The sequence below is a fragment of the Cherax quadricarinatus genome, chromosome 20 (genome assembly GCF_038502225.1).
Source record: "Cherax quadricarinatus isolate ZL_2023a chromosome 20, ASM3850222v1, whole genome shotgun sequence".
In the NCBI taxonomy this organism is placed as follows: Eukaryota; Metazoa; Arthropoda; class Malacostraca; order Decapoda; family Parastacidae; genus Cherax; species Cherax quadricarinatus.
The window spans coordinates 36,796,545-36,820,623 of NC_091311.1; the positions used below are offsets into that span (position 1 = coordinate 36,796,545).

At 42.0% G+C, this 24,079-nt stretch overlaps 1 protein-coding gene across 1 annotated transcript in view; it reads right to left on the bottom strand.

Annotated features, from left to right (window-relative positions):
• Nucleotides 1–23,244, bottom strand: part of CngA (Cyclic nucleotide-gated ion channel subunit A) — a 98,545-nt gene extending 75,301 nt beyond the window's left edge. Inside the window, exons 1-7 of the mRNA XM_070087095.1 lie at nt 23,118–23,244; nt 16,583–16,762; nt 12,009–12,171; nt 11,038–11,224; nt 10,476–10,700; nt 9,332–9,509; nt 8,785–8,978 (exon numbers count right to left, since the gene is read on the bottom strand). Of these exons, the coding sequence (XP_069943196.1) occupies nt 8,785–8,978; nt 9,332–9,509; nt 10,476–10,700; nt 11,038–11,224; nt 12,009–12,171; nt 16,583–16,693 (1,058 nt within the window). The 5' untranslated portion in view covers nt 16,694–16,762; nt 23,118–23,244. The remainder of the gene's footprint in view (nt 1–8,784; nt 8,979–9,331; nt 9,510–10,475; nt 10,701–11,037; nt 11,225–12,008; nt 12,172–16,582; nt 16,763–23,117) is intronic.
• Between the last annotated feature and the right edge of the window lie 835 nt (nt 23,245–24,079).

Below are 24,079 nucleotides of genomic sequence, written 5' to 3' on the forward strand. Positions count from 1 at the left end.
GAGTTTTTACGAGGATAGTGAGGCTCAAGTTAGAGTATGTAGGAAAGAGGGAAATTATTTCCCAGTAAAAGTAGGCCTTAGACAAGGATGTGTGATGTCACCGTGGTTGTTTAATATATTTATAGATGGGGCTGTAAGAGAAGTAAATGCGAGGGTCTTGACAAGAGGCGTGGAGTTAAAAGATAAAGAATCACACATAAAGTGGGAGTTGTCACAGTTGCTCTTTGCTGATGACACTGTGCTCTTGGGAGATTCTGAAGAGAAGTTGCAGAGATTGGTGGATGAATTTGGTAGGGTGTGCAAAAGAAGAAAATTAAAAGTGAATACAGGAAAGAGTAAGGTTATGAGGATAACAAAAAGATTAGGTGATGAAAGATTGGATATCAGATTGGAGGGAGAGAGTATGGAGGAGGTGAATGTATTCAGATATTTGGGAGTGGACGTGTCAGCGGATGGGTCTATGAAAGATGAGGTGAATCATAGAATTGATGAGGGGAAAAGGGTGAGTGGTGCACTTAGGAGTCTGTGGAGACAAAGAACTTTGTCCTTGGAGGCAAAGAGGGGAATGTATGAGAGTATAGTTTTACCAACGCTCTTATATGGGTGTGAAGCATGGGTGATGAATGTTGCAGCGAGGAGAAGGCTGGAGGCAGTGGAGATGTCATGTCTGAGGGCAATGTGTGGTGTGAATATAATGCAGAGAATTCGTAGTTTGGAAGTTAGGAGGAGGTGCGGGATTACCAAAACTGTTGTCCAGAGGGCTGAGGAAGGGTTGTTGAGGTGGTTCGGACATGTAGAGAGAATGGAGCGAAACAGAATGACTTCAAGAGTGTATCAGTCTGTAGTGGAAGGAAGGCGGGGTAGGGGTCGGCCTAGGAAAGGTTGGAGGGAGGGGGTAAAGGAGGTTTTGTGTGCGAGGGGCTTGGACTTCCAGCAGGCATGCGTGAGCGTGTTTGATAGGAGTGAATGGAGACAAATGGTTTTTAATACTTGACGTGCTGTTGGAGTGTGAGCAAAGTAACATTTATGAAGGGGTTCAGGGAAACCGGCAGGCCGGACTTGAGTCCTGGAGATGGGAAGTACAGTGCCTGCACTCTGAAGGAGGGGTGTTAATGTTGCAGTTTAAAAACTGTAGTGTAAAGCACCCTTCTGGCAAGACAGTGATGGAGTGAATGATGGTGAAAGTTTTTCTTTTTCGGGCCACCCTGCCTTGGTGGGAATCGGCCAGTGTGATAATAAAAATAATAAATAAATAAATGTATATATATATATATATATATATATATATATATATATATATATATATATATATATATATATATATATATATATATATATATATATATATATATATACACACACACACACACACACACACACACACATATATATATATATATATATATATATATATATATATATATATATGTATATATATATATATATATATATATATATATATATATATATATATATATATATATATATATATATATATATATATATATATATATATATATATATATATATATATATATATATATATATATATATATATATATATATATATATATATATATATATATATATATATATATATATATATATATATATATATATATATATATATATATATATATATATATATATATATAGGGAGGTACCACCTCTAGAATTGTTATAGGGACCCTCATCCTCAGAGAAAAGAATAAACTTGCTTCAGGGAAAACTCAAGGTTCTCCCTGAAGCTGTTTGAGAATTTTCTCCTACCACCCCCTATATTTTATATATATATTTTATTTAAAGACAAAATACATCGACAAAACATTCACAAAAATACAATAGAAAGTAAAACAACATAGGTAACTCAGAGCTACATCTCGAATACTTCGTCCAGCTCCCCGGCGGTGGGCCGCATGCCCAGAATGCTGCAGGCATTTCCTCTCTGGATCGCAACACTGAGTCTCTGAAAGAGGAAGCTGGTCGCCCTGTGGTCCTTGGTTTCTATGATGAGCTTTTCACCCAGCTCTTTTAGAAACTTTAGAGCACACTTGCCCCATGCTCCAAGGGTCTCCGACCCTATTGGGATGAAGTTATAGCAAGGGGGAAGGTCATCATATTTGCGGATCTTCTGGGTCTCCCTGTGGCTGGCAGCTCCACCTCCTTCCACTACAGAGTATGGCAAGTAAGTGTCTGCCAATGTGGCAGCACATGTGTAGTCCCAGGCAATCTGCTTTCCATCCTTCCAAGGTAGCATAGTGGCTCCATCAGGACGCTTTTGGCTTCCGTCAGACCTCTGCACTTGGGGTTCCCGTTGAGCTGGGCAACGGGCTGTGGCGAGGCTTCTCTTTATGATGTCATTGACCTCCTCATGCCTGGCATACTTCCCTTCTGCTGTGTGACACACGAGACCATGAAGTCCGAATTGATCAGCTGTCGCCCTGCCGCAAATACACCTATGTTTGGTGAGGATGGGGGCGGCTAGGCGAAGAGCAACACCATTCCGAATGACCTCTGGGTCTAGTCGAGTGCCCAAGGAGGAATTGGGAACAGCTAACAGGAAATCTCCTGAGTGTGGTGCCTTCACTGCCAGGAGACGAGCTTTGTCCTTTCCTGAGGCGTTGGAGAGCATTGTGTTGGCGATTTTTTCCATGATCGGTTTGTCCCAGTGGGACTGTTTGTGTTCTTTGGGAGGAGCTGGTCTACTGGAGGAATCTGTAAGGGTGTCCCACCGAATCACTGCTTCAGTAAACCTGGGGTCTTGAGCTCCTACCACGTCTCTCAAGCGTTGGGGAACAATCTTCTTGACTAATGCACTGGAAGCCAAACACGAAGACAGAAAAGCAGGTAAAGCAACATGTGTTGCTTTGCGCACCCCTATACCTCCCAGTCGCACTGGGAGGGTTGCCTGATCCCATTGCTGATCCTCTAGTGACAGGTTCAGTGCCTTCTTAAAAGTTGACCTCAGGTGTGCGTCATATTCGTCGAGTGTTGGGTTGTCAAAAGAGGGTGCACACCTCAGGAAGTAAGTGAGTCTTGGAATAGTAAGGCACCTTGTGAGGAGATACAGAGCATCATGGGCATCAAGATTGCTTATTCTCTCCTCCATTCTCATCAGGTCATTCAATTTGTCCTTGAGGACTGTGTCGATGGCCTGGTGACCCAGCGGTGCTCCCAAGAGAGTACTGTTGGACGGAGTGGTAGTAGAGACTTCTGGGAGGATTCTTCGCGCAGCATTGATTATTTCCTGGTTCGCTGTGATGATTTCACACTTGGAGGGATTGAGGATGAGTCCCAAGTTTTCTCCCTGTGTTTTCACCAGTTGTAGGTCCCCTACCAGGGACTCTTCAGTACCTGGAGTGCCATCATCCAGGTACCAGATGTTGAGCTCGCTGCGTAGGCTGGAAGTTAGTTCTCTTACTGCCAAGCAGAAGAGAAGTGGAGCTAGTGGGTCACCCTGCTGAACACCTTCTGATGAGAGAGTTTCATGTTCTCCAAACAAAAGAATTGAGGGTTTGCTGTAGCCGGCTGAAATGAACGGAAAATGACTGGGGAAACGACCCCGAACAGCTGGCAAGACAGCATCTCTCTTTACCATATTAAAGGCATTTCTAAAATCAAGTTTGACTATGGCCTTGTCTTCTGGTAGGTCCCTGATGTAGGCCCTTGCCGCATGAGCTGCAGCTTCACTGCCTTGAGGGACCCCAAAGCCCATTTGGTGTGGCTGGAGTAAAGTGGCAGCTTCTAGGCGAATGTTTCTCACTGCTGCTTTGGCAGCGAGACGGCGAAGAGTGTTTCCAACCGCAATGGGTCTGATTCCCCCATCCTTCTTCAACGCACACAGTGAAGCTCCAAAAAAGAAATTTCTTCTGGGATTCGCCCAGCCAGGCAGTTGTTGACGAATATATATATATATATATATATATATATATATATATATATATATATATATATATATATATTTATATATCTGTCTATATATATATATATATATTTCTATATATATATATATATATATATATATATATATATATATATGTATGTATATATAAATATATATATATATATATATATATATATATATATATATGTATATGTCTTTAAATATATATATATATGTATGTAAATATATATATATATATATATATATATATATATATATATCTGTGTATATATATATATATTGTGGGACCCATAGCCTCGGAGAAGTGGATAAAAAGGCTTCAAGGAAGAATATTTGGATTTCTTCTTATAGTTGCGCATATGTATACATATTCATATGTATTTGTGTTCATATTGAATACATATGGTAAGTATACATGTGTATATGTATAATTGTGAATATGTCAGTTGCTATTTATCAAAGGCTCTTGTCATTAGAAAAAAGGCCTGAGTTTTTATGTTCATGTATACGAGTGTATTCGTATCAATATATGTTCATAAATGTATGCATATATGCCAGTGTTATATGCATGTGTTGAGTACCTGCATATATACGTGAATGTATACATGTATGCATGTACGTATACATGTATACGTGAATGTATGCGTGGCATGATACAGTATGTAATGATATACAGTTTAAGCTTATTAAAGACTGAAGTAGTTTTTAAGAGGCATATTGTAGTTTTACCTAAAATGCCATTTTGAAAATAAAATTGCCGTATTAGCACTTACACACCATTAACAATCCCAACCTTTGTTTAAGTAAGATACACCCATGAAGGAAGTTTGGAACCGATCACAATAGGCCTTCTCAAGTTATTGCAGTTAACGGGCTCCATGAAACTGACCAGAGGGTTCATGCACATGTCAATAGCTGCATGAACTTTTCCCTAGTGACAGTACACCAACACTGAAAATTTGAAGATGATCGGATAAGTAGTTCACAAGTTATACACGAAAATCTTGGAAGAAAAAATTCTGTCAATCACTTAAAGGTTAGGTCAAGTTAGGTTAGGTAAATCAGGAAACACGACAAGTGTTTCTAGACGCGGGTCTCAGTCATTTGATGACCCACAGCTGGAGCTGTGGGTCTGACCGAGGCCTTCCACTGGGTTACCGTTCCACGCCTTTTAATTTTTTTTTTCAACAAGTCGGCCGTCTCCCACCGAGGCAGGGTGACCCAAAAAAGAAAGAAAATCCCCAAAAAGAAAATGCTTTCATCATCATTCAACACTTTCACCACACTCACACATAATCACTGCTTTTGCAGAGGTGCTCAGAATACAACAGTTTAGAAGCATATACGTATAAAGATACATAACATATCCCTCCAAACTGCCAATATCCCAAACCCCTCCTTTAAAGTGCAGGCATTGTACTTCCCATTTCCAGGACTCAAGTCCGGCTATATGAAAATAACCAGTTTCCCTGAATCCCTTCACTAAATATTACCCTGCTCACACTCCAACAGATCGTCAGGTCCCAAGTACCATTCGTCTCCATTCACTCCTATCTAACACGCTCACGCACGCTTGCTGGAAGTCCAAGCCCCTCGCCCACAAAACCTCCTTTACCCCCTCTCTCCAACCCTTTCGAGGACGACCCCTACCTAGCCTTCCTTCCCCTATAGATTTATATGCTTTCCATGTCATTCTACTTTGATCCATTCTCTCTAAATGACCAAACCACCTCCACAACCCCTCTTCTGCCCTCTGACTAATACTTTTATTAACTCCACACCTTTTCCTAATTTCCACTCTCCGAATTTTCTGCATAATATTTACACCACACATTGCCCTTAAACAGGACATCTCCACTGCCTCTAACCGTCTCCTCGCTGCTGCATTTACCACCCAAGCTTCACACCCATATAAGAGTGTTGGTACTACTATACTTTCATACATTCCCTTCTTTGCCTCCATAGATAACGTTTTTTGACTCCACATATACCTCAATGCATCACTCACCTTTTTTCCCTCATCAATTCTATGATTAACCTCATCCTTCATAAATCCATCCGCCGACACGTCAACTCCCAAGTATCTGAAAACATTTACTTCTTCCATACTCCTCCTCCCCAATTTGATATCCAATTTTTCTTTATCTAAATCATTTGATACCCTCATCACCTTACTCTTTTCTATGTTCACTTTCAACTTTCTACCTTTACACACATTCCCAAACTCATCCACTAACCTTTGCAATTTTTTCTTTAGAATCTCCCATAAGCACAGTATCATCAGCAAAAAGTAACTGTGTTAATTCCCAATTTGAATTTGATTCCCCATAATTTAATCCCACCCCTCTCCCGAACACCCTAGCATTTACTTCTTTTACAACCCCATCTATAAATATATTAAACAACCATGGTGACATTACACATCCCTGTCTAAGACCTACTTTTACCGGGAAGTAGTCTCCCTCTCTTCTACACACCCCAACCTGAGCCTCACTATCCTCATAAAAACTCTTTACAGCATTTAGTAACTTACCACCTATTCCATATACTTTCAACATCTGCCACATTGCTCCCCTATCCACTCTATCATATGCCTTTTCTAAATCCATAAATGCAATAAAAACTTCCCTACCTTTATCTAAATACTGTTCACATATATGCTTCAATGTAAACACTTGATCTACACATCCCCTACCCACTCTGAAACCTCCTTGCTCATCCGCAATCCTACATTCTGTCTTACCTCTAATTCTTTCAATTATAACCCTACCATACACTTTTCCTGGTATACTCAATAAACTTATTCCTCTATAATTTTTACAATCTCTTTTGTCCCCTTTCCCTTTATATAAAGGGACTATACATGCTCTCCGCCAATCCCTAGGTACCTTCCCCTCTTTCATACATTTATTAAACAAAAGTACCAACCACTCCAACACTATATCCCCCCCCTGCTTTTAACATTTCTGTCATGATCCCATCAGTTCCAGCTGCTTTACCCCCTTTCATTCTACGTAATGCCTCACGTACCTCCCCCACACTTACATTCTGCTCTTCTTCACTCCTAAAAGATGGTATACCTCCCTGACCAGTGCATGAAATTACCACCTCCCTTTCTTTCTCAACATTTAAAAGTTCCTGAAAATATTCTCGCCATCTACCTAATACCTCCCTCTCCCCATCTACTAACTCCCCTACTCTGTTTTTAACTGACAAATCCATACTTTCCCTAGGCTTTCTTAACTTGTTTAACTCACTCCAAAATTTTTTCTTATTTTCATTAAAATTTCTTGACAGTGCCTCTCCCACTCTATCATCTGCTCTCCTTTTGCACTCTCTCACCACTCTCTTCACCTTTCTTTTACTGTCCATATACTCTGCTTTTCTTATAACACTTCTGCTTTGTAAAAACCTCTCATAAGCTACCTTTTTCTCTTTTATCACACCCTTTACTTCATCATTCCACCAATCACTCCTCTTTCCACCTGCCCCCACCCTCCTATAACCACAAACTTCTGCCCCACATTCTAATACTGCATTTTTAAAACTATTCCAACCCTCTTCAACCCCCCCACTACTCATCTTTGCACTAGCCCACCTTTCTGCCAACAGTCGCTTATATCTCCCCCGAACTTCCTCCTCCCTTAGTTTATACACTTTCACCTCCCTCTTACTTGTTGTTGCCACCTTCCTCTTTTCCCATCTACCTCTTACTCTAACTGTAGCTACAACTAAATAATGATCCGATATATCAGTTGACCCTCTATAAACATGTACATCCTGGATCCTACCCATCAACCTCTTATCCACCAATACATAATCTAACAAACTACTTTCATTACGTGCTACATCATACCTTGTATATTTATTTATCCTCTTTTTCATAAAATATGTATTACTTATTACCAAATCTCTTTCTACACATAGTTCAATTAAAGGCTCCCCATTTACATTTACCCCTGGCACCCCAAATTTACTTACTACTCCCTCCATAACATTTTTACCCACTTTAGCATTGAAATCCCCAACCACCATTACTCTCACACTTGATTCAAAACTCCCCACGCATTCACTCAACATTTCCCAGAATCTCTCTCTCTCCTCTACACTTCTCTCTTCTCCAGGTGCATACACGCTTACTATAACCCACTTTTCACATCCAATCTTTATTTTACTCCACATAATCCTTGAATTTATACATTTGTAGTCCCTATTTTCCTGCCATAACTTATCCTTCAACATTATTGCTACTCCTTCTTTAGCTCTAACTCTATTTGAAACCCCTGACCTAATCCCATTTATTCCTCTCCATTGAAACTCTCCCACCCCCTTCAGCTTCGTTTCACTTAAAGCCAGGACATCCAGCTTCTTCTCATTCATAACATCCACAATCATCTCTTTCTTATCATTTGCACAACATCCACGCACATTCAGACTTCCCACTTTGACAATTTTCTTTTTCTTATTCTTTTTAGTAATCTTTACAGGAAAAGGGGTTACTAGCCCATTGTTCCCGGCATTTTAGTTGACTTTTACAACACGCATGGCTTACGGAGGAAAGATTCTTATTCCACTTCCCCATGGATATAAAAGGAAAAGTAATAAGACCAAGAACTATTAAGATAAAATCAAAGAAAACTCAGATGAGTGTGTATAAATAAACGTGTACATGTATGTGTAGTGTGACCTAAGTGTAAGTAGAAGTAGCAAGACATACCTGAATTATTATTATAACGATTTATTTCAATTACTAACCTTGAATAGGTACCCCTTCGGGGATACCTAACTTTCCAAAAACTATTATATTCTAGGAAAGTAATCTTTAATAAAATGATCTCTAAACTAGCCTTTAACTAGCGATTTCTAATTCATTCCTCTACAAGTGACCGTTTTTTTTTGGCAAAAGGTAGTCAAACCGCATGAAAGTAGTTAATTGATGACAATTACTGACCCCTTCCTCGTCAAGTGACTGCTTGTTACTCCAGAGGTAGTCGAACCACTTGATGACTCTCGTCTCCAGGTCCTTAGACACTTTGCGAAACTCCATGTACTGCTTGACTCCATCCATGCGGTTCTGAAAAACCAGTATTGTTAAATCAGTTAGGATCATATAGCGCCTGGGGAACAGGGAGAAAGAAGGATTAATCTACAGAAGGAGAGGGCAACGCAGTGTCCATCGATCCAGAGCTCTCCACCAGCATCAAGGCTTCATCACTTTGATGGGTGAAATTTCAAATGAAAATCCTGGAAATTACTTGTCTTGCTTTGTGTTAGGCGTCTTACTCCTATTTTTTGTGTAGCTTATGCTGAATGACCACGCAGGTTTAACGTAGAAGTTATGAATCTTAAATGTTTTCGACTACACCTGGTGCTTCAATAATAGACTGCTACATGTACCTCAGTCCAGACATAGGTGATGTCACGTACCTGGAACTCTGCTCTGGCGGCGTTCATGTTGGTAATCATGGAGCCAACGTTGCCAACGATGGTAGCGAAGATGAGAACTCCCACCAGGAAGTCTACCACCACGAACAAGTACTCCACGTCTTTCTCTGGCTGTGGCGTCTCCCCAATGGTCGTCAGTGTTAGCGTTGACCAGTAGAAGCTGCGACAGGAGAGATTAGTATCATCATTTGATTCACCTGGAAGCGATTATTACGTAGGAGTCATGCTATATTTGGGGGAATGGGAGGCGGAAAGGCTTGATTCAGGGAACGGATAGTCTGGTTCATAAGGGCTTCACCAAAAGTGATAGTAGGATCGAAACCCATGGCAAGCGATATTTCCAGAGATAGTGATCTTAATTATGTGAGTGGTTATGAATCCCATACAATGGGTAAGAAAAATATTTACTAGGAGTTTGTATGCTTTGTGTCGTAGAAACTTAAGTTGTGCTCTAACACTGGAAATATTTACTGAGTTTCAGTGTCACCACTATAACAATTTAAGTAGAGAGAAAGGGCACTGCTACCGGGATAAACGTAAACACTGATGGCATAAGGTTACAAGAAATAACTGAATCTGATGACATCGTCGACATCGACTAACGTAGGTAAATAAGATAAGGGAATACAGTAATATGAAAGTTTCATTGGAACAATTTAACAATTGTACAGAGATACTTGGTTAGTGGGACAAATTATAGAGATATTCAGAAAGAGGCATGTTGTGTTGGCTACTGTGGCACCTTGATATTACCCGCAGATGAGCCTCCTTTTGTCATTGTATAATCCCCTGACCCACTTGTACATATGTTAGGCACAACATCGACCTTTCAAATGTACACTGAAAGGGTATCCTTAAGTGATTACTTGATTATTTGTATCCCAGACCAACCAATAGCTGTTATAACATTACAAGGAACGCTAAAACCGTGTGGGTAACCAAGTAAGAACCCACCTTTTCACCAATAACCCGTAGAGGTTACTCGCTTCATCTTGACCATTGTCAGGTCACAACTGTTGTGACGGACAGACTGAAACGTCGTCATAATTTTCTTCCCCTAAGTGCTGGTTATTTATGAATTATTCCCGATATAGTATTGTGATTTTATTATTCTTTAAGGACCTACCTGTAGATGTACTGGTGGGAGAAAGTGCCGTTCCTGCCGATGGTGATGTTCTTGTACACCCAGCCGTCGCTGCCGAAGCCTATGGCGTAGGAGATGGCGAAGTAGAAGCAGGCATTCCAGTGGATGATGACCAGGATGTAGAGCACCACCTTGCATATTCTGAAGGCGTTCGGGAAGTTGGTTCGAGTCTCCGTCTTATCGAAGAACTCTCCCATCCTTGGTATCCTGCGGGAGAGAGAAAGGATATGTGGGCGTTGTGACCTTCGTAATCCTGTTCTTTTGAGTTATTGCTCACAGGATGAGCCTGCGGTGCACAAACTAGCTGCTTACAGGGCGAGTCTGAAGTGTACAATAATTTAGCAGCTTAAAGGACGAGCCTGGAGTGTCAGCAGCAGATGTAACTTACCATTCCTTGCTCCAGTTATATATTGTCACAAATTTGTACTAATGTTCCTCACAGCTGTACGCCCGAAATGCATTGCACGACTATGCGATTTTTCATATTTAATAAAAATTATATACAATGTAAAAATTATGTAATAGAAAATAATCTCTCACCCACCTCAGTAGTCTGTTGATCCTGACGAGGACTGGGCAGGGTACGTGTACGTGACACCGTGTGCCCGTGGCCAGATATACAAGGTCTGTGGGAAAGATGGACACCAGGTCCACCTTGAAGGCCCAGGAACTGACGTAATTCTTGCGCAGCTTGGTCGGGTCCTTGACCATCAGGCCCTGCTCCAGGTAACCTGCACGAGAAGTGATTTCCCTTTGGTAGTTATGACAGAAGAGTGGGTATCGTGATGGCCCGTGTAACTACCTATTTATATTTACCTACTGTAGCTACAACAGCAGAGCTATGCTCGTGGTGTCCCAGCTTCAAAACTCTCTTTATCATATATTTAAAAACAAAATCAATGACTGTAGCACTTACTAATTCATATTTTAATGCATCCCGTTGGCCAACCGTTTTTTTTTATATATTTTAATTTTATTATATTTCACTTGAGATGTTAGCGCTAGTCACTGCTGAGACTCTAGACACAAGATTTTAAGGAGTACTGCCTCACCTCACCATAGCTTGTGGTAGATCTAGCCAGTGCCCTTTTAAAATATTTTTTTTGTGTGTGTTTGTAAGAAAAGAAGAATCTAATAACATAGATTTATAAAGGATATACATGGAAGCACTTGCTTTGCAGCTTTGAGTGGAAGTAGCTGCCGAACAGTGTTACTGAAACAAATCATTGGAGTTTTGTAGTGGTATAGACAGTTAAAGAAATCAATGTATTGGGTAATAACCCATTATTTTGGGTGTAAACAGATAAAGGGTTGTAGATATAATCAAGAATTTACAGTAGGCAAATTGGGTAAACAATCCACTTTCAGAGAATGTTTGGAATGAAGAAGCTATTGGTAGCGAAAGTTTTCCTCATTAAAATATCCTAATACTGCACGTGCCTTGTTTCACATTCGTGAGCCCTGACGCCCATAATCGACCCTGAAGGGGCAAGAGTACTGAGAGAGACAACGTACCTTCGTGAGCCCTGATGACCATATCGACCAGGTAGACAGCGTCACAGAGGTAGTCACAGGCTAGCCACAAGCCTGGACTCAGGTTATGCAACTCCCAGAACACCGCTCTACCAATGATCATAACCCAGTTGTATAGCAACGCTGCCGTTACTACCAATAACCACTGCAAAATAACATCATACTTAATGGCAGAGGAAGAGGAGGAAATAGTTGTTGAGAGGGGAATTTATAGATATTATTACACAAATGGTATACAAAACTGGCAACCAGATGAACAGGAGACATGTGCAATACTTAGGTATCTTCACAGGAGAGACGTCTTCCAGTATCTTGTATTTTTCTCTGTATTGGGGCAGTTAGAACCACTGGTTGGGGAAAAGTCTCCACATTAAAGACATCCAAGAGTTGCACAAAAGTGTCTAATGGAATCATAGACGGTTAAAGTCAGGTTATATTTTCTAAAATTACAAGATATGGATTCATCTCTGGGATTACATCTTTCTTTTTTGTACATTCTAGGAGAAAGTTTTTGTTATACTTACCATATCGGACAGAGCATATATACCGAGGGGTGTGTACCACTCCAGGTATATATACCGAGAGGTAGATTTTATGCATATTACTAACCCTGAGGGTTAGTAACACAGGAAAATCCCCAAAAAGCCATTTCGTCTGGTCTTTTATGTACCTCTCAATACGAGTGATATGCATTTTTAGAAACCAAGACGTCTATATTTCAGTGTATGTATACTAAGATATGTATCCCTCGGTATATACACCGACTGGTCTGTATCTCTCATGGTATACACATCGACAGGTGTGTATCTCTCACAGAGAGGTTTGCATTTCGCATACATCGAGATATGCATTCTTCATATACACCTAGGGTTGTGTATCTCTCAATTTATACACACCAAGTGGTGCGTACCTGTGAATGTATATAAATGGACAGGTGTTTATCAGCGTATTCTCCAACGAGAGATATCTCTCAGTATATAAACACGGAAAATTGACTTTCAGCTCTATTTTAAGTGTTGCAACACTGTTGATGTAAGCGAATTGCATCCATAATGCCCTCAGTGCAGTCGATAGGCTTCAAACCCAACAGACTACCTCTGGAAGGGGATTCAATGTCACGAGCATTCACTGTGTCCGGTGAGATTAATTAGAGTTTTAGGATTTAGCATGTATGAGAATTAATTGCAAGGAAGAACGTGAACGGAAAGATGATTCCTGAGGATTTTTTATAGTTTCTATAAATATTAACTGAAAAGAATTGTGATAATGTCAGAGGATTTTTAATTATGAAATTTTGTTTACATGAGGATTATTAATTTCCAAAATAAACAAGGATACGGGAAAAGGATTTAGAAGTTGTTTATAATGTTTTAGATGCCAATAATAGAAACTGCCAAGAAGAAAATAACTGAGAACGGATTCGGGATTAATAAGAACGGATTCAGAAACGTTTGGACTGAATTGGTCACTACAAGCAACAACTAGACAACATGTAAGCTAAAGTGTAAGAGACCAGTAAACCACTGAAAGAATTTTTTGAGCCGACATTTATAATGATATGCGAAGGTTGGTTAATGGGATTTTAAGCCAATCAACTACACGAGGATCATCAAGGGTACAAGGTAACCTATCCAGCCCACCAGACAAGAGTACTTGAATCACTAAACTACTTCCATTCCTAAACTAGGGATTAAAGTAAACTCTACACGCTGAAAGAAATATCTCTATAAGGGTATATATAGTGTGTACGAATTAGCGAGGAGATCTATTAATTTTTTTTTCCGTTTTCTCTCTCTCTTTGTATTATATACTAGTGTATATATACATACACACACACACACACACAGCCAGGATGTTGGACGTGGTGCTGGAAAACCTCATGCACCAACATGTTAAGGACACTACCAGAGTGAGAGGGGAGGATGAACCAGCAAGATTGGACCTTGTGTTCACCCTGGGCAGCTCAGACATTGAGGACATCAAGTATGAGAGTCCCCTAGGAGCTAGCGACCACGTGGTTCTGTGCTTTGAATACATAGTAGAGCTGCAAGTGGAGAGAATAACAGGAGTTGAATGGGAAAAGCCTGACTATAAAAGAGGGGACTACATAGGGTTTAAGAACTTCTTGCGGGAGGTCCAGTGGGACAGAGAACTGGCAGGAAAGCCAGTAAATGAAATGATGGAATATGTAACAACAAAATGCAAGGAGGCAGTGGAAAGGTTTATTCCCAAGGGCAACAGTAACAACGGGAAGACCAGAACGAGCCCCTGGTTTACCCGACGGTGTAAGGAGGCAAAAACAAAGTGCAATAGAGAATGGAAAAAGTACAGAAGGCAGAGAACACACGAAAATAGGGAGATCAGTCGCAGAGCCAGGGATGAGTACGCACAGGTAAGGAGGGAGGCCCAGCGACAGTATGAAAATGACATAGCATCGAGAATCAAGACTGACCCGAAACTGTTGTATAGCCACATCAGGAGGAAGACAACAGTCAAAGACCAGGTGATCAGATTAAGGACAGAAGGTGGAGAACTCACAAGAAATGATCAGGAGGTATGTGAGGAGCTGAACAGGAGATTTAAGGAAGTTTTTACAGTAGACACAGGAAGGGCTGTGGGAAGACAGCACAGAAGGGAACATCAAGAGGGAATATACCAACAAGTGTTGGATGACATACGAACAACTGAGGAGGAGGTGAAGAAGCTCTTAAGTGACCTTGACACCTCAAAGGCGATGGGACCGGACAACATCTCCCCATGGGTCCTTAGAGAAGGAGCAGAGATGCTGTGCGTGCCTCTAACAACAATCTTCAACACATCCCTTGAAACTGGGCAACTACCTGATAAATGGAAGACAGCTAATGTAGTCCCCATATTTAAGAAAGGAAACAGAAACGAGGCACTAAACTACAGACCTGTGTCTCTGACATGTATTGTGTGCAAAGTCATGGAGAAGATTATCAGGAGGAGAGTGTCGAACACCTGGAAAGGAACAAGATTATAAATGAAAACCAGCATAGGTTCATGGAAGGCAAATCTTGTATCACAAACCTCCTGGAGTTTTATGACAAGGTAACAGAATTAAGACACGAGAGAGAGGGGTGGGTAGATTGCGTTTTCCTAGACTGCAGGAAGGCCTTTGACACAGTTCCCCACAAGAGATCAGTGCAGAAGCTGGAGGATCAGGCGCATGTAAAAGGGAGGGCACTGCAATGGATAAGGGAATACCTGACAGGGAGGCAGCAACGAGTCATGGTACGTGAAGAGGTATCACAGTGGGCGCCTGTTACGAGCGGGGTCCCACAGGGGTCAGTTCTAGGACCAGTGCTATTTTTGATATATGTGAACGACATGATGGAAGGAATAGACTCTGAAGTGTCCCTGTTCGCAGATGACGTGAAGTTGATGAGAAGAATTAAATCGGACGAGGATGAGGCAGGACTGCAAAGAGACCTGGACAGGCTGGACATGTGGTCCAGTAACTGGCTTCTCGAATTCAATCCAGACAAATGCAAAGTCATGAAGATTGGGGAGGGGCAAAGAAGACCGCAGACAGAGTATAGGCTAGGTGGACAAAGACTACAGACCTCACTCAGGGAGAAAGACCTTGGGGTGACCATAACACCGAGCACATCACCGGAGGCACACATCAACCAAATAACCGCTGCAGCATACGGGCGCCTGGCAAACCTGAGAATAGCGTTCCGATACCTTAATAAGGAATCGTTCAAGACACTGTACACTGTGTATGTTAGGCCCATACTGGAGTATGCAGCACCAGTCTGGAACCCACACCTGGTCAAGCACGCCAGGAAGTTAGAGAAAGTACAAAGATTTGCAACAAGGCTAGTCCCAGAGCTCAAGGGAATGTCGTACGAGGAAAGGTTAAGGGAAATCGGACTGACGACACTGGAGGACAGAAGGGTCAGGGGAGACATGATAACGACATACAAGATACTGCGGGGAATAGACAAGGTGGACAGAGATAGGATGTTCCAGAGAGGGGACACAGGGACAAGGGGTCACAACTGGAAGCTGAAGACTCAGACGAGTCACAGGGACGTTAGGAAGTATTTCTTCAGTCATAGAGTTGTCAGCAAGTGGAATAGCCTAGCAAGTGAAGTAGTGGAGGCAGGAACCATACATAGTTTTAAGAAGAGGTATGACAAAGCTCAGGAAGAAGAGAGAGAGAGGACCCAGTAGCGATCAGTGAAGAGGCGGGGCCAGGAGCTGAGTCTCGACCCCTGCAACCACAATTAGGTGAGTACAATTAGGCGAGTACACACACACACACACACACATATATACATATATATATATATATATACATATATATATATATACATATATATATATATATATATACATATATACATAAATATATATATATATATATATATATATATATATATATCCTGCTTCCCTTCTTTCTTTGCCCCTTCCTTCCCTCTCTCTCTCGACCCTTACTCATTCTTTCATTTTCTCCCTCCATCATCTCCCATCCCATCTTCTTACACCGTCTCTACCACCCTCGTCATCACCTCCGTCCCCCTCACCTTGTAGTGCGCAGGTTTGGTTGTATCAATTGCGAAGTAGCCCTTGAGAGCGCCGCAGCAGAAGGTGTGGTTGGTGTCATCTGCCTCCCGCACCTGCCCCGCCATTGCCATCTTCTCCAGGAAGCTGTCAGGTCGCTCCTCCTCCCGTCGCCTTCTGCTCGTCACCCACGCCCGTAGTAGCTGATGTGTGGGCAGTGAGATAGAGACACAGGTTAACTTTTGTGCGGTACTTGGCTGCTGTAGCGTGGCAAAGATCACTCGTGTACTGTTCAGGACATTTATTAGGGTAGGTTCATCATTTGGACTGATGAAGCCACTCGTGTCGAAACGTTGCGTTTAATAAATGTCCTAAACTATACACAAGTGTTCTTTTCCACGTTTGTCGTTAGATAGCCTGCTAGTTGGATAGTAGGGCTACTAATCAGATAGTAGGCTGCTGGTTAGATATTATTCTACTAGATAATAGGCTGTTGGTTATACTGTAAGTTGCTAGTCAGTCAGCAGCCTACTGGCAGCAACTTCGCCCACGCTACAGTAACTAATTGCTGTAGTGTGAGCGAAGAGAGACGGAGCATTTTAATCAACATTATTAGGCACACATACATCTTTTACTAAGCACTTGCTATCTTCCAGTAACTACTAGAGTTTCTAATATACAGAACTGGAGTATTTTCTTACAAAGAAAACATTCCGGGACTGGAGCTTTCTAACATTTTTTCCCTTGGGTACGACTCACAACAGTCGGCTAATACACAGATACCCATTTTTACAGCTAGATGGGCAGGGGCGACAGGCTAGGAGGGCAGGGGCGACAGGCTAGGAGGGCAGGAGCAGCAGGGGTGCGAGGAAACTTGCCCGTATGTTTTTCCGTGTCAGGGAATCGAAACCGGGTCCTATGTTTTTTCCGTGTCAGGGAATCGAAACCGGGTCCTATGTGGCATCCCGGAGAGGGAAGTAAGATAAGATTTTGTTGGGATTTTCAACCCAAAGGATTAGCCACCCAGGTTAACCCAATAAAGTCAGTTCGTTATTGGGAACTCTTATTTCCATTGAGGTTCTTAGGATGCGACCCACAACAGTCGACTAACACCCGGGTGCCTAGTGACTGCTAGGTGAACAGGGACCGCAAGTACAAGGTATTATTATTATTATTATTATTATTATTATTATTATTATTATTATTATTATTATTATTATTAACACTTCACCGGTGCCGGGAAGCTATCTCCGGTCCCTGAGGACTCTGCGAACTGAGCCACGAACACCACTCTTGTGATGGGAAAGAGTGAGTGGAGGGGGTTACTTCCTATAAGCTGGAGGGGAATTTTGGAATTGGGAAAATTTAACTGTCGCGGAATGAGTACGAGTTTGCAAGAAAAAGTGTGTTAGAGGAGGGAAATGCTAGTTAAAATAGGAAGGGCGTGGCAGGTGTTCAGATGGGGGTTTAAGGTTTCTGTGGTGGGGGGGGGGTTAAGGGCTTTATAACAGTACTTCAGTAAATCTATTGGCTCACGTCAGGCAGGTCCTTGTCATACCCAATATATCTGTCTAACCTCCTTGCTAAGATATTCTAAGTAAGGAAACTGCTGGTATATTCGACCCAAATTCCTATAAGATTTTGTTGACAAGATCAGGGCTCGAAGATCTCCATTTTTTTTTATAAATCCTGCTGTATCTCTCACATATATCACACATATTCTTTGACACAAATGTGTAATGCTATAAGTTTGAACCTATGAACTCCGACAAGGAAGAATAGAATGTAAGGAGGCAGCTGTGGTGTTGGGCGAGACACAACTTGCTTGTTGCTATAAATGTTTTCATTCTGATATAGTATCTTTTTATCAGTTTGTCTTTACAACGTTTTTTCTATGGTGTAGCACGCTCAAGTTACCTGACCGGGCCAAGAACTCACCACAACAATTGTGTCTGCCGCCATAAATATTATGGGGGGCGGAGGGGTGGAAGAGTAAGCTCGATGGGGTCATATGCCGCTTAAAGAATGGGAAGTAATCTGGTAATTAAAAGACCTTCACCATCATATTGTCAATGAATGACTTTTTTTTTTTCATCTCGTGAAGAGAATATTGTATGGAGACTCGACTGGATGGCTGCCTTCATGATTATCTTGGTCCGGGCTTCCTGCCGCACCACACTGGAGGCTCTCTTGGGAATGGATAACAAGGACCCTTCCTGCAATATCTTGCAATTTTACTCCTCCTTCTGCAAGTAAAAGAATATAGGGTGTGGATGGGCACGTTTCCACCCAGGGTTACCACATAGTGCCCGACATGCTGGTTTTGTGCTGACTTACACCTGCTACAGATTCATCAAACACGACAGTACCTGTGATAGTAAATCCGCTGATTTCATCTCCCCTTTTCCTAAAACTCACCACGAGTGTTGGAGTATGATAGGAAAATCATCCTATGAGGTTGGAGCCTATGTATGGTGATACTAACAGAATATGAATGGCGAAACACAGCTGAAGGCATTTAATAAAAATATGTTTCACCTCGAGTGGCTTCATTAATACTAATACAAAGACGGTAATTTATTCGTCAGGAGCAATGTCCTGACACGCATTCTCATCAAATAACCAGTCACTGGATTCTGAAAAAGGATCAGTGTTGTACGAGAAGGGTACAAATCTCCAAATGGGCCACTCAAAACTATAAAGTTCATTGAAGAGAAATTTCAACTACTCAGATATGGAAAACGTGAGGAAATTAAAACTGCATCAGGGTATACAACAAATTCTAACCATATAATAGAGCGAGAAAGTAATGTGAAGGACCTGGGAGTGATAACGTCAGAGGATCTCACCTTCAAAGACCACAGCAATGTATCTACCGCATCTGCTAGAAAAAAGATAGGATGGATAATGAGAATCTTCAAAACTAGGGACGCCAAGCCCATGATGATTCTCATCAAATCGCTTGTTCTCTCTAGTCTAGAATACTGCTGTACACTAACTGCCCCCTTCAAGGCAGGCGAAATTGCTGACCTGGAGAGTGTACAATGAATTTTCACGGCACACATAAGTACGATAAAGCACCTAAATTACTGGGAACGGTTGAAGTCCTTTGATTTGCATTCCCTGGAATGCAGGCGAGAGAGATACATGATAATATACACTTGGAAAATCCTAGAGGGATTAGTACCAAACTTTCACACGAAAATCACTCACTATGAAAGGAAAAGATTCGGCAGGAGATGCAACATTTCCCCACTGAGAAGCAGGGGCGCCACGAGTATACTGAGAGACAATACAATAAGTATCATGGACCCAAGACTGTTTAACTGCCTCCCAGCATACATAAGGGGGATTACCAATAAACTCCTGACTGTCTTCAAGAAGGCACTGGACAGGCATCTAAAGCCAGTACCTGACCACCCGGACTGTAGTTCATACGTCAGTTTGCCTGCGGCCAGTTCATATGGGCCTCGAAGGGAGTAATAGAGATGTGGCTGCTTCGGTCCGTCGTCAAAACTGGTCATTAACACCTACAAGTATAGAGTACTGAGACATTTATTGAGGAAACATGTCTTTTCTAACTACATTTTAAAGCTGCTTCGGTGCCGGGCTAGCGGTTGCAGGAGAAGCAGTGACTTAGAGCTAGGGTTGTATGGCTGGTGTTCTCCATGGCATGAATCTACCCAAACTTTAAAAACTCTGCTATATTGGAGATGAACATTCTGATGAGCTTGGCTTTGTCGGGTTATTTAAATTAAATAAAATCATGTTAATCTTCGTAGTGGGGTGAAACATCACTCAGTAAATTTTTATGTAAGTACTGGGTACATAACATATTATTTTTCACTATGGTCTTGAGAGCACACAAGGACCCAAATGGAAATAAGTCACTTTGACTTTTTTGGGGCTATCCTAGGTAATCTATACATGTGCTGCTATGTATGATAATTTATTTGGCTGCATTTATGAGTAACTGTACCTGAATAAACTTGCTTACACGGATATTATGGGCAAAGACAAAGCACTTAAGTATTTAATCTTACCCTTAGGAGACTGACTCTAGGAAAATCCAGCAAAATCAGACACTTCGGCTCTTGGTGTGTGAAGGAACTGTGTGTTTTGGAGACTACTGTAAACGTTTTATATACTATATATGCAAAGCCTGACTAAAAACTTAGTTAAAATGAGAGATATGAAGATGTTGAGAGTCACAGCTGCACTATATTGCCAGCCTCGCCTCACAGAACACCAGCGTCTCCAACACAATATTCACAGCAGTAACTCAAATATTGCACAGACCGGGTAAGAGAAAGATTTTTGCCTGGTTTATTACACCGAAGGGTTAGGACTCCAGGATAATCCTGTAAAGAGATTAAAGTGTTCTTGATTGGTGATGACCCAGTAGTAGATAGGTTGTAAACCTCATTAACCATCAAAGTATCCCCCTCCCTCAGTAATATTATGAGAAGTTTACTGCGAGTACTTGTGTCCTGGTCACCTACTGTGAATATTTGTGTCCTGGCCACCTATTATGAATATTTGTGTCCTGGCCGCCTACTATGAATATTTGTGTCCTGGCCACCTACTGTGAGTACTTGGGTCTTGGCCACCTACTGTGACTAAAGAAACTGGCCACTTACTGTGACTAAAGGTAGCCTGGCCACGTACTGTGAGTACTTGTGGCCTGGCCACCTACTGTGAGTACTTGGGTCTTGGCCACCTACTGTGACTACTGATGGCCTGGCCATCTACTGTGACTACTGGTGGCCTGGCCACCTACTGTGAGTACTGGTGGCCTGGCTACCTACTGTGAGTACATGGGTCTTGGCCACCTACTGTGACTACTGGTGGTCTGGCCACCTACTGTGACTACTGGTGACCTGGCCACCTACTGTAAGTACTGGTGGCCTGGTCCCCTACTGTGAGTACTGGTGGCCTGGCCACCTACTGTGAGTACTGGTGTCCTGGCCTGTCATTTGATCATTGTCGGGTCAATGTTAGTAAATTTAGATTAATCAGCATAAAATAATTTATCTTAACCTCCTTTACAGTAACGAAAATATATTAAAACGAATGACTGTTCGGGAGTAATGGTCAGCAACGTAGATCGTAGAGAGACAAACTCAAAGTCATTAGAAAAAGAAAAGCGTCTCAGACCGGTTCATCATGGTGTTCAAGGTTAAAGCCTTCCTGGTAGACATAATCCTCTCCTGGTAGACACGGTCATCTCCTGGTAGACACGGTCATCTCCTGGCAGACACGGTTCTCTCCTGGTAGACACGGTGCTCTCCTGGTAGACACGGTCCTCTCCTGATAGACACGGTTCTTTTCTGGTAGACACGGTCCTCTCCTGGTAGACACGATCCTCTCCTGAGACACGGTCCTCTCCTGGTAGACACGGTCTTCTCCTGGTAAACACGGTCCTCTCCTGGTAGACACGGTCCTCTCCTGGGAAAGGCCTCCAAACATCTGTTGAACCTGGTGTCTAACCGTATATAGATACCTGAAGTTAGTTGACTGCTGTGGGTTGCATCCTGGGGAAGGACCAGGAAAGAACCCTCAATGGAAACAGGCTACTCTGTTTGACTATTGGTTTACCTAATTATTCTTCTTCCTCCTCTTTTTCTTCTTTCTTCTTCTTCTTCTTCTTCTTCTTCTTCTTCTTCTTATTATTATTATTATTATTATTATTATTATTATTATTATTATTATTATTATTATTCAAGTATAGTGAATGAGAAACTAGTGTAAAATTAGCAGACCTGTGCCATAACCACCTTAAATGAAGCTAAACAAGCTACAGTCTTCCTCTGAGCAATAATATATAATGGGAGGGGAAGGGGGAATTACAAGAGCGGTGAAAGGGGCAGTTGCATGAGTGGGGGTAATCGATGGAGAGAATGATTATCGACCAGAGATATGTGTCCCAGATGAGGAGGGGAAGGGCATAAGGGAAGCAGGGTGAAGAGGGAAGAGTATGTACAGCCTGCTGGGTAGGTACAGCCTGTTTGGTATGGACAGTCTGCTGGGTAGAGACAGCCTGATTTATATCTACTGAATATAGGGGAGGATGCAGGCATACACGGCACAATATTGCTGTATCAGACACTCATTTACAGCTTAACCAGTAGTTCGAAATGTTAAAACAACAGGTGCTGACAGATATTGTGGTACAAAATCATGATTTAGAAACTTTCAGCTGCGACCGAATTGTAGCATGTGGTAATATAACTCAGTCAGAGCCATAAAAGAAAGAAACAGTCAGAAGAGCCAGAAATTAACACTTTAGAACATGGATGGAAAGAGAAAAGTGAGAGTTACACGAGCCAGAAATAAACATCTAAGAAGAAGGATGGAGGGAGAAAATGCAATTTGGAAACGATATTGCTGGCAGAGTGAAGACGACATCAAACCTACCACAACAGTGACATTAGAAAGATGAAAGTAAAAGACTGCATAATATGATCTGCACCGAACTGATCTGGACCGACCTGATCCGGACTTACCTACCTACCTGTTCTGGACTCACCCGACATGAACATGCTGACCTAGACCCACCTGGAGTGTGGAGACAAGCCTGGAGAGAGTCGTATGTTTGTGGTCGTCGGCGTCCCTCTGGTCTAGTCGTAGGATCTCCGAACACGCGTCGTCAGCGAGGGAGTGTCGGAGGCTGCCGGGAGAAAGGAACCCGTTCTCGCCACCCTGTGTGCACACAGGAAGACTACGTGTTAGTATTACGCTCATGATGATGCGTGGATCAAGAGCCCCTCACCAGCATCAAGACGCTGACAAGGAAAAGCGAAAACAATCAGAGGTGAAATTAAGTCACTTAACGAAACACGATCCAAGTTAATGCAAGTCAGGGAGAAGTCAAGAAGTCAAGGAGAAGTCAGGGAGAAGTCAAGGAGAGTAAGTTGGCTAGCTGCTACATGAGTCGTCAAGTATTGCCAGGGGAACAGTTAAGGGCTTAATGATGGTCCCAGAAGAGTTTCACCTGACAGAGACACGCCACAGGTTACTGTAAGTCAGGGAGGGAACACAGAGCAGTTGTTAGAGCAGACGGAAACACCTCTATTCGCAGGTGTAACTGCTATAGGTGTAACTCAGGCAGGCGTAGCGCCGACAGCTGTGTGGACAGAGGCCCAAGTGTGCAAAACAAGTGTTCATTTATTCGATAAAGCTTAATTTCGAGAAACAAAAAACCATAATGCCGTATCTGGAACAATACACAAGCAACAGGTCACTTGTGACTGATAATGGTTCAGTATGGACCTGAAATATCCTTTCCGAAGTGTGGATCAATTACGAATTATTTCTAGAGGGACAAATTTGCTTATACACCCGTGTCTGTCCACACAACTGTGTCTATGTCCCCACATCCGTATCTGTGTCCCAACAGCTGTGTCCACAAGAGCTGTTTCGACAAACAAATCGAGCGTACAAGTGGAAGAAAAAGAAAAATACACATAGTGAGAGGAACTTACTGAGACATTACTTGTGACTGGAGAAACTTATTCCAC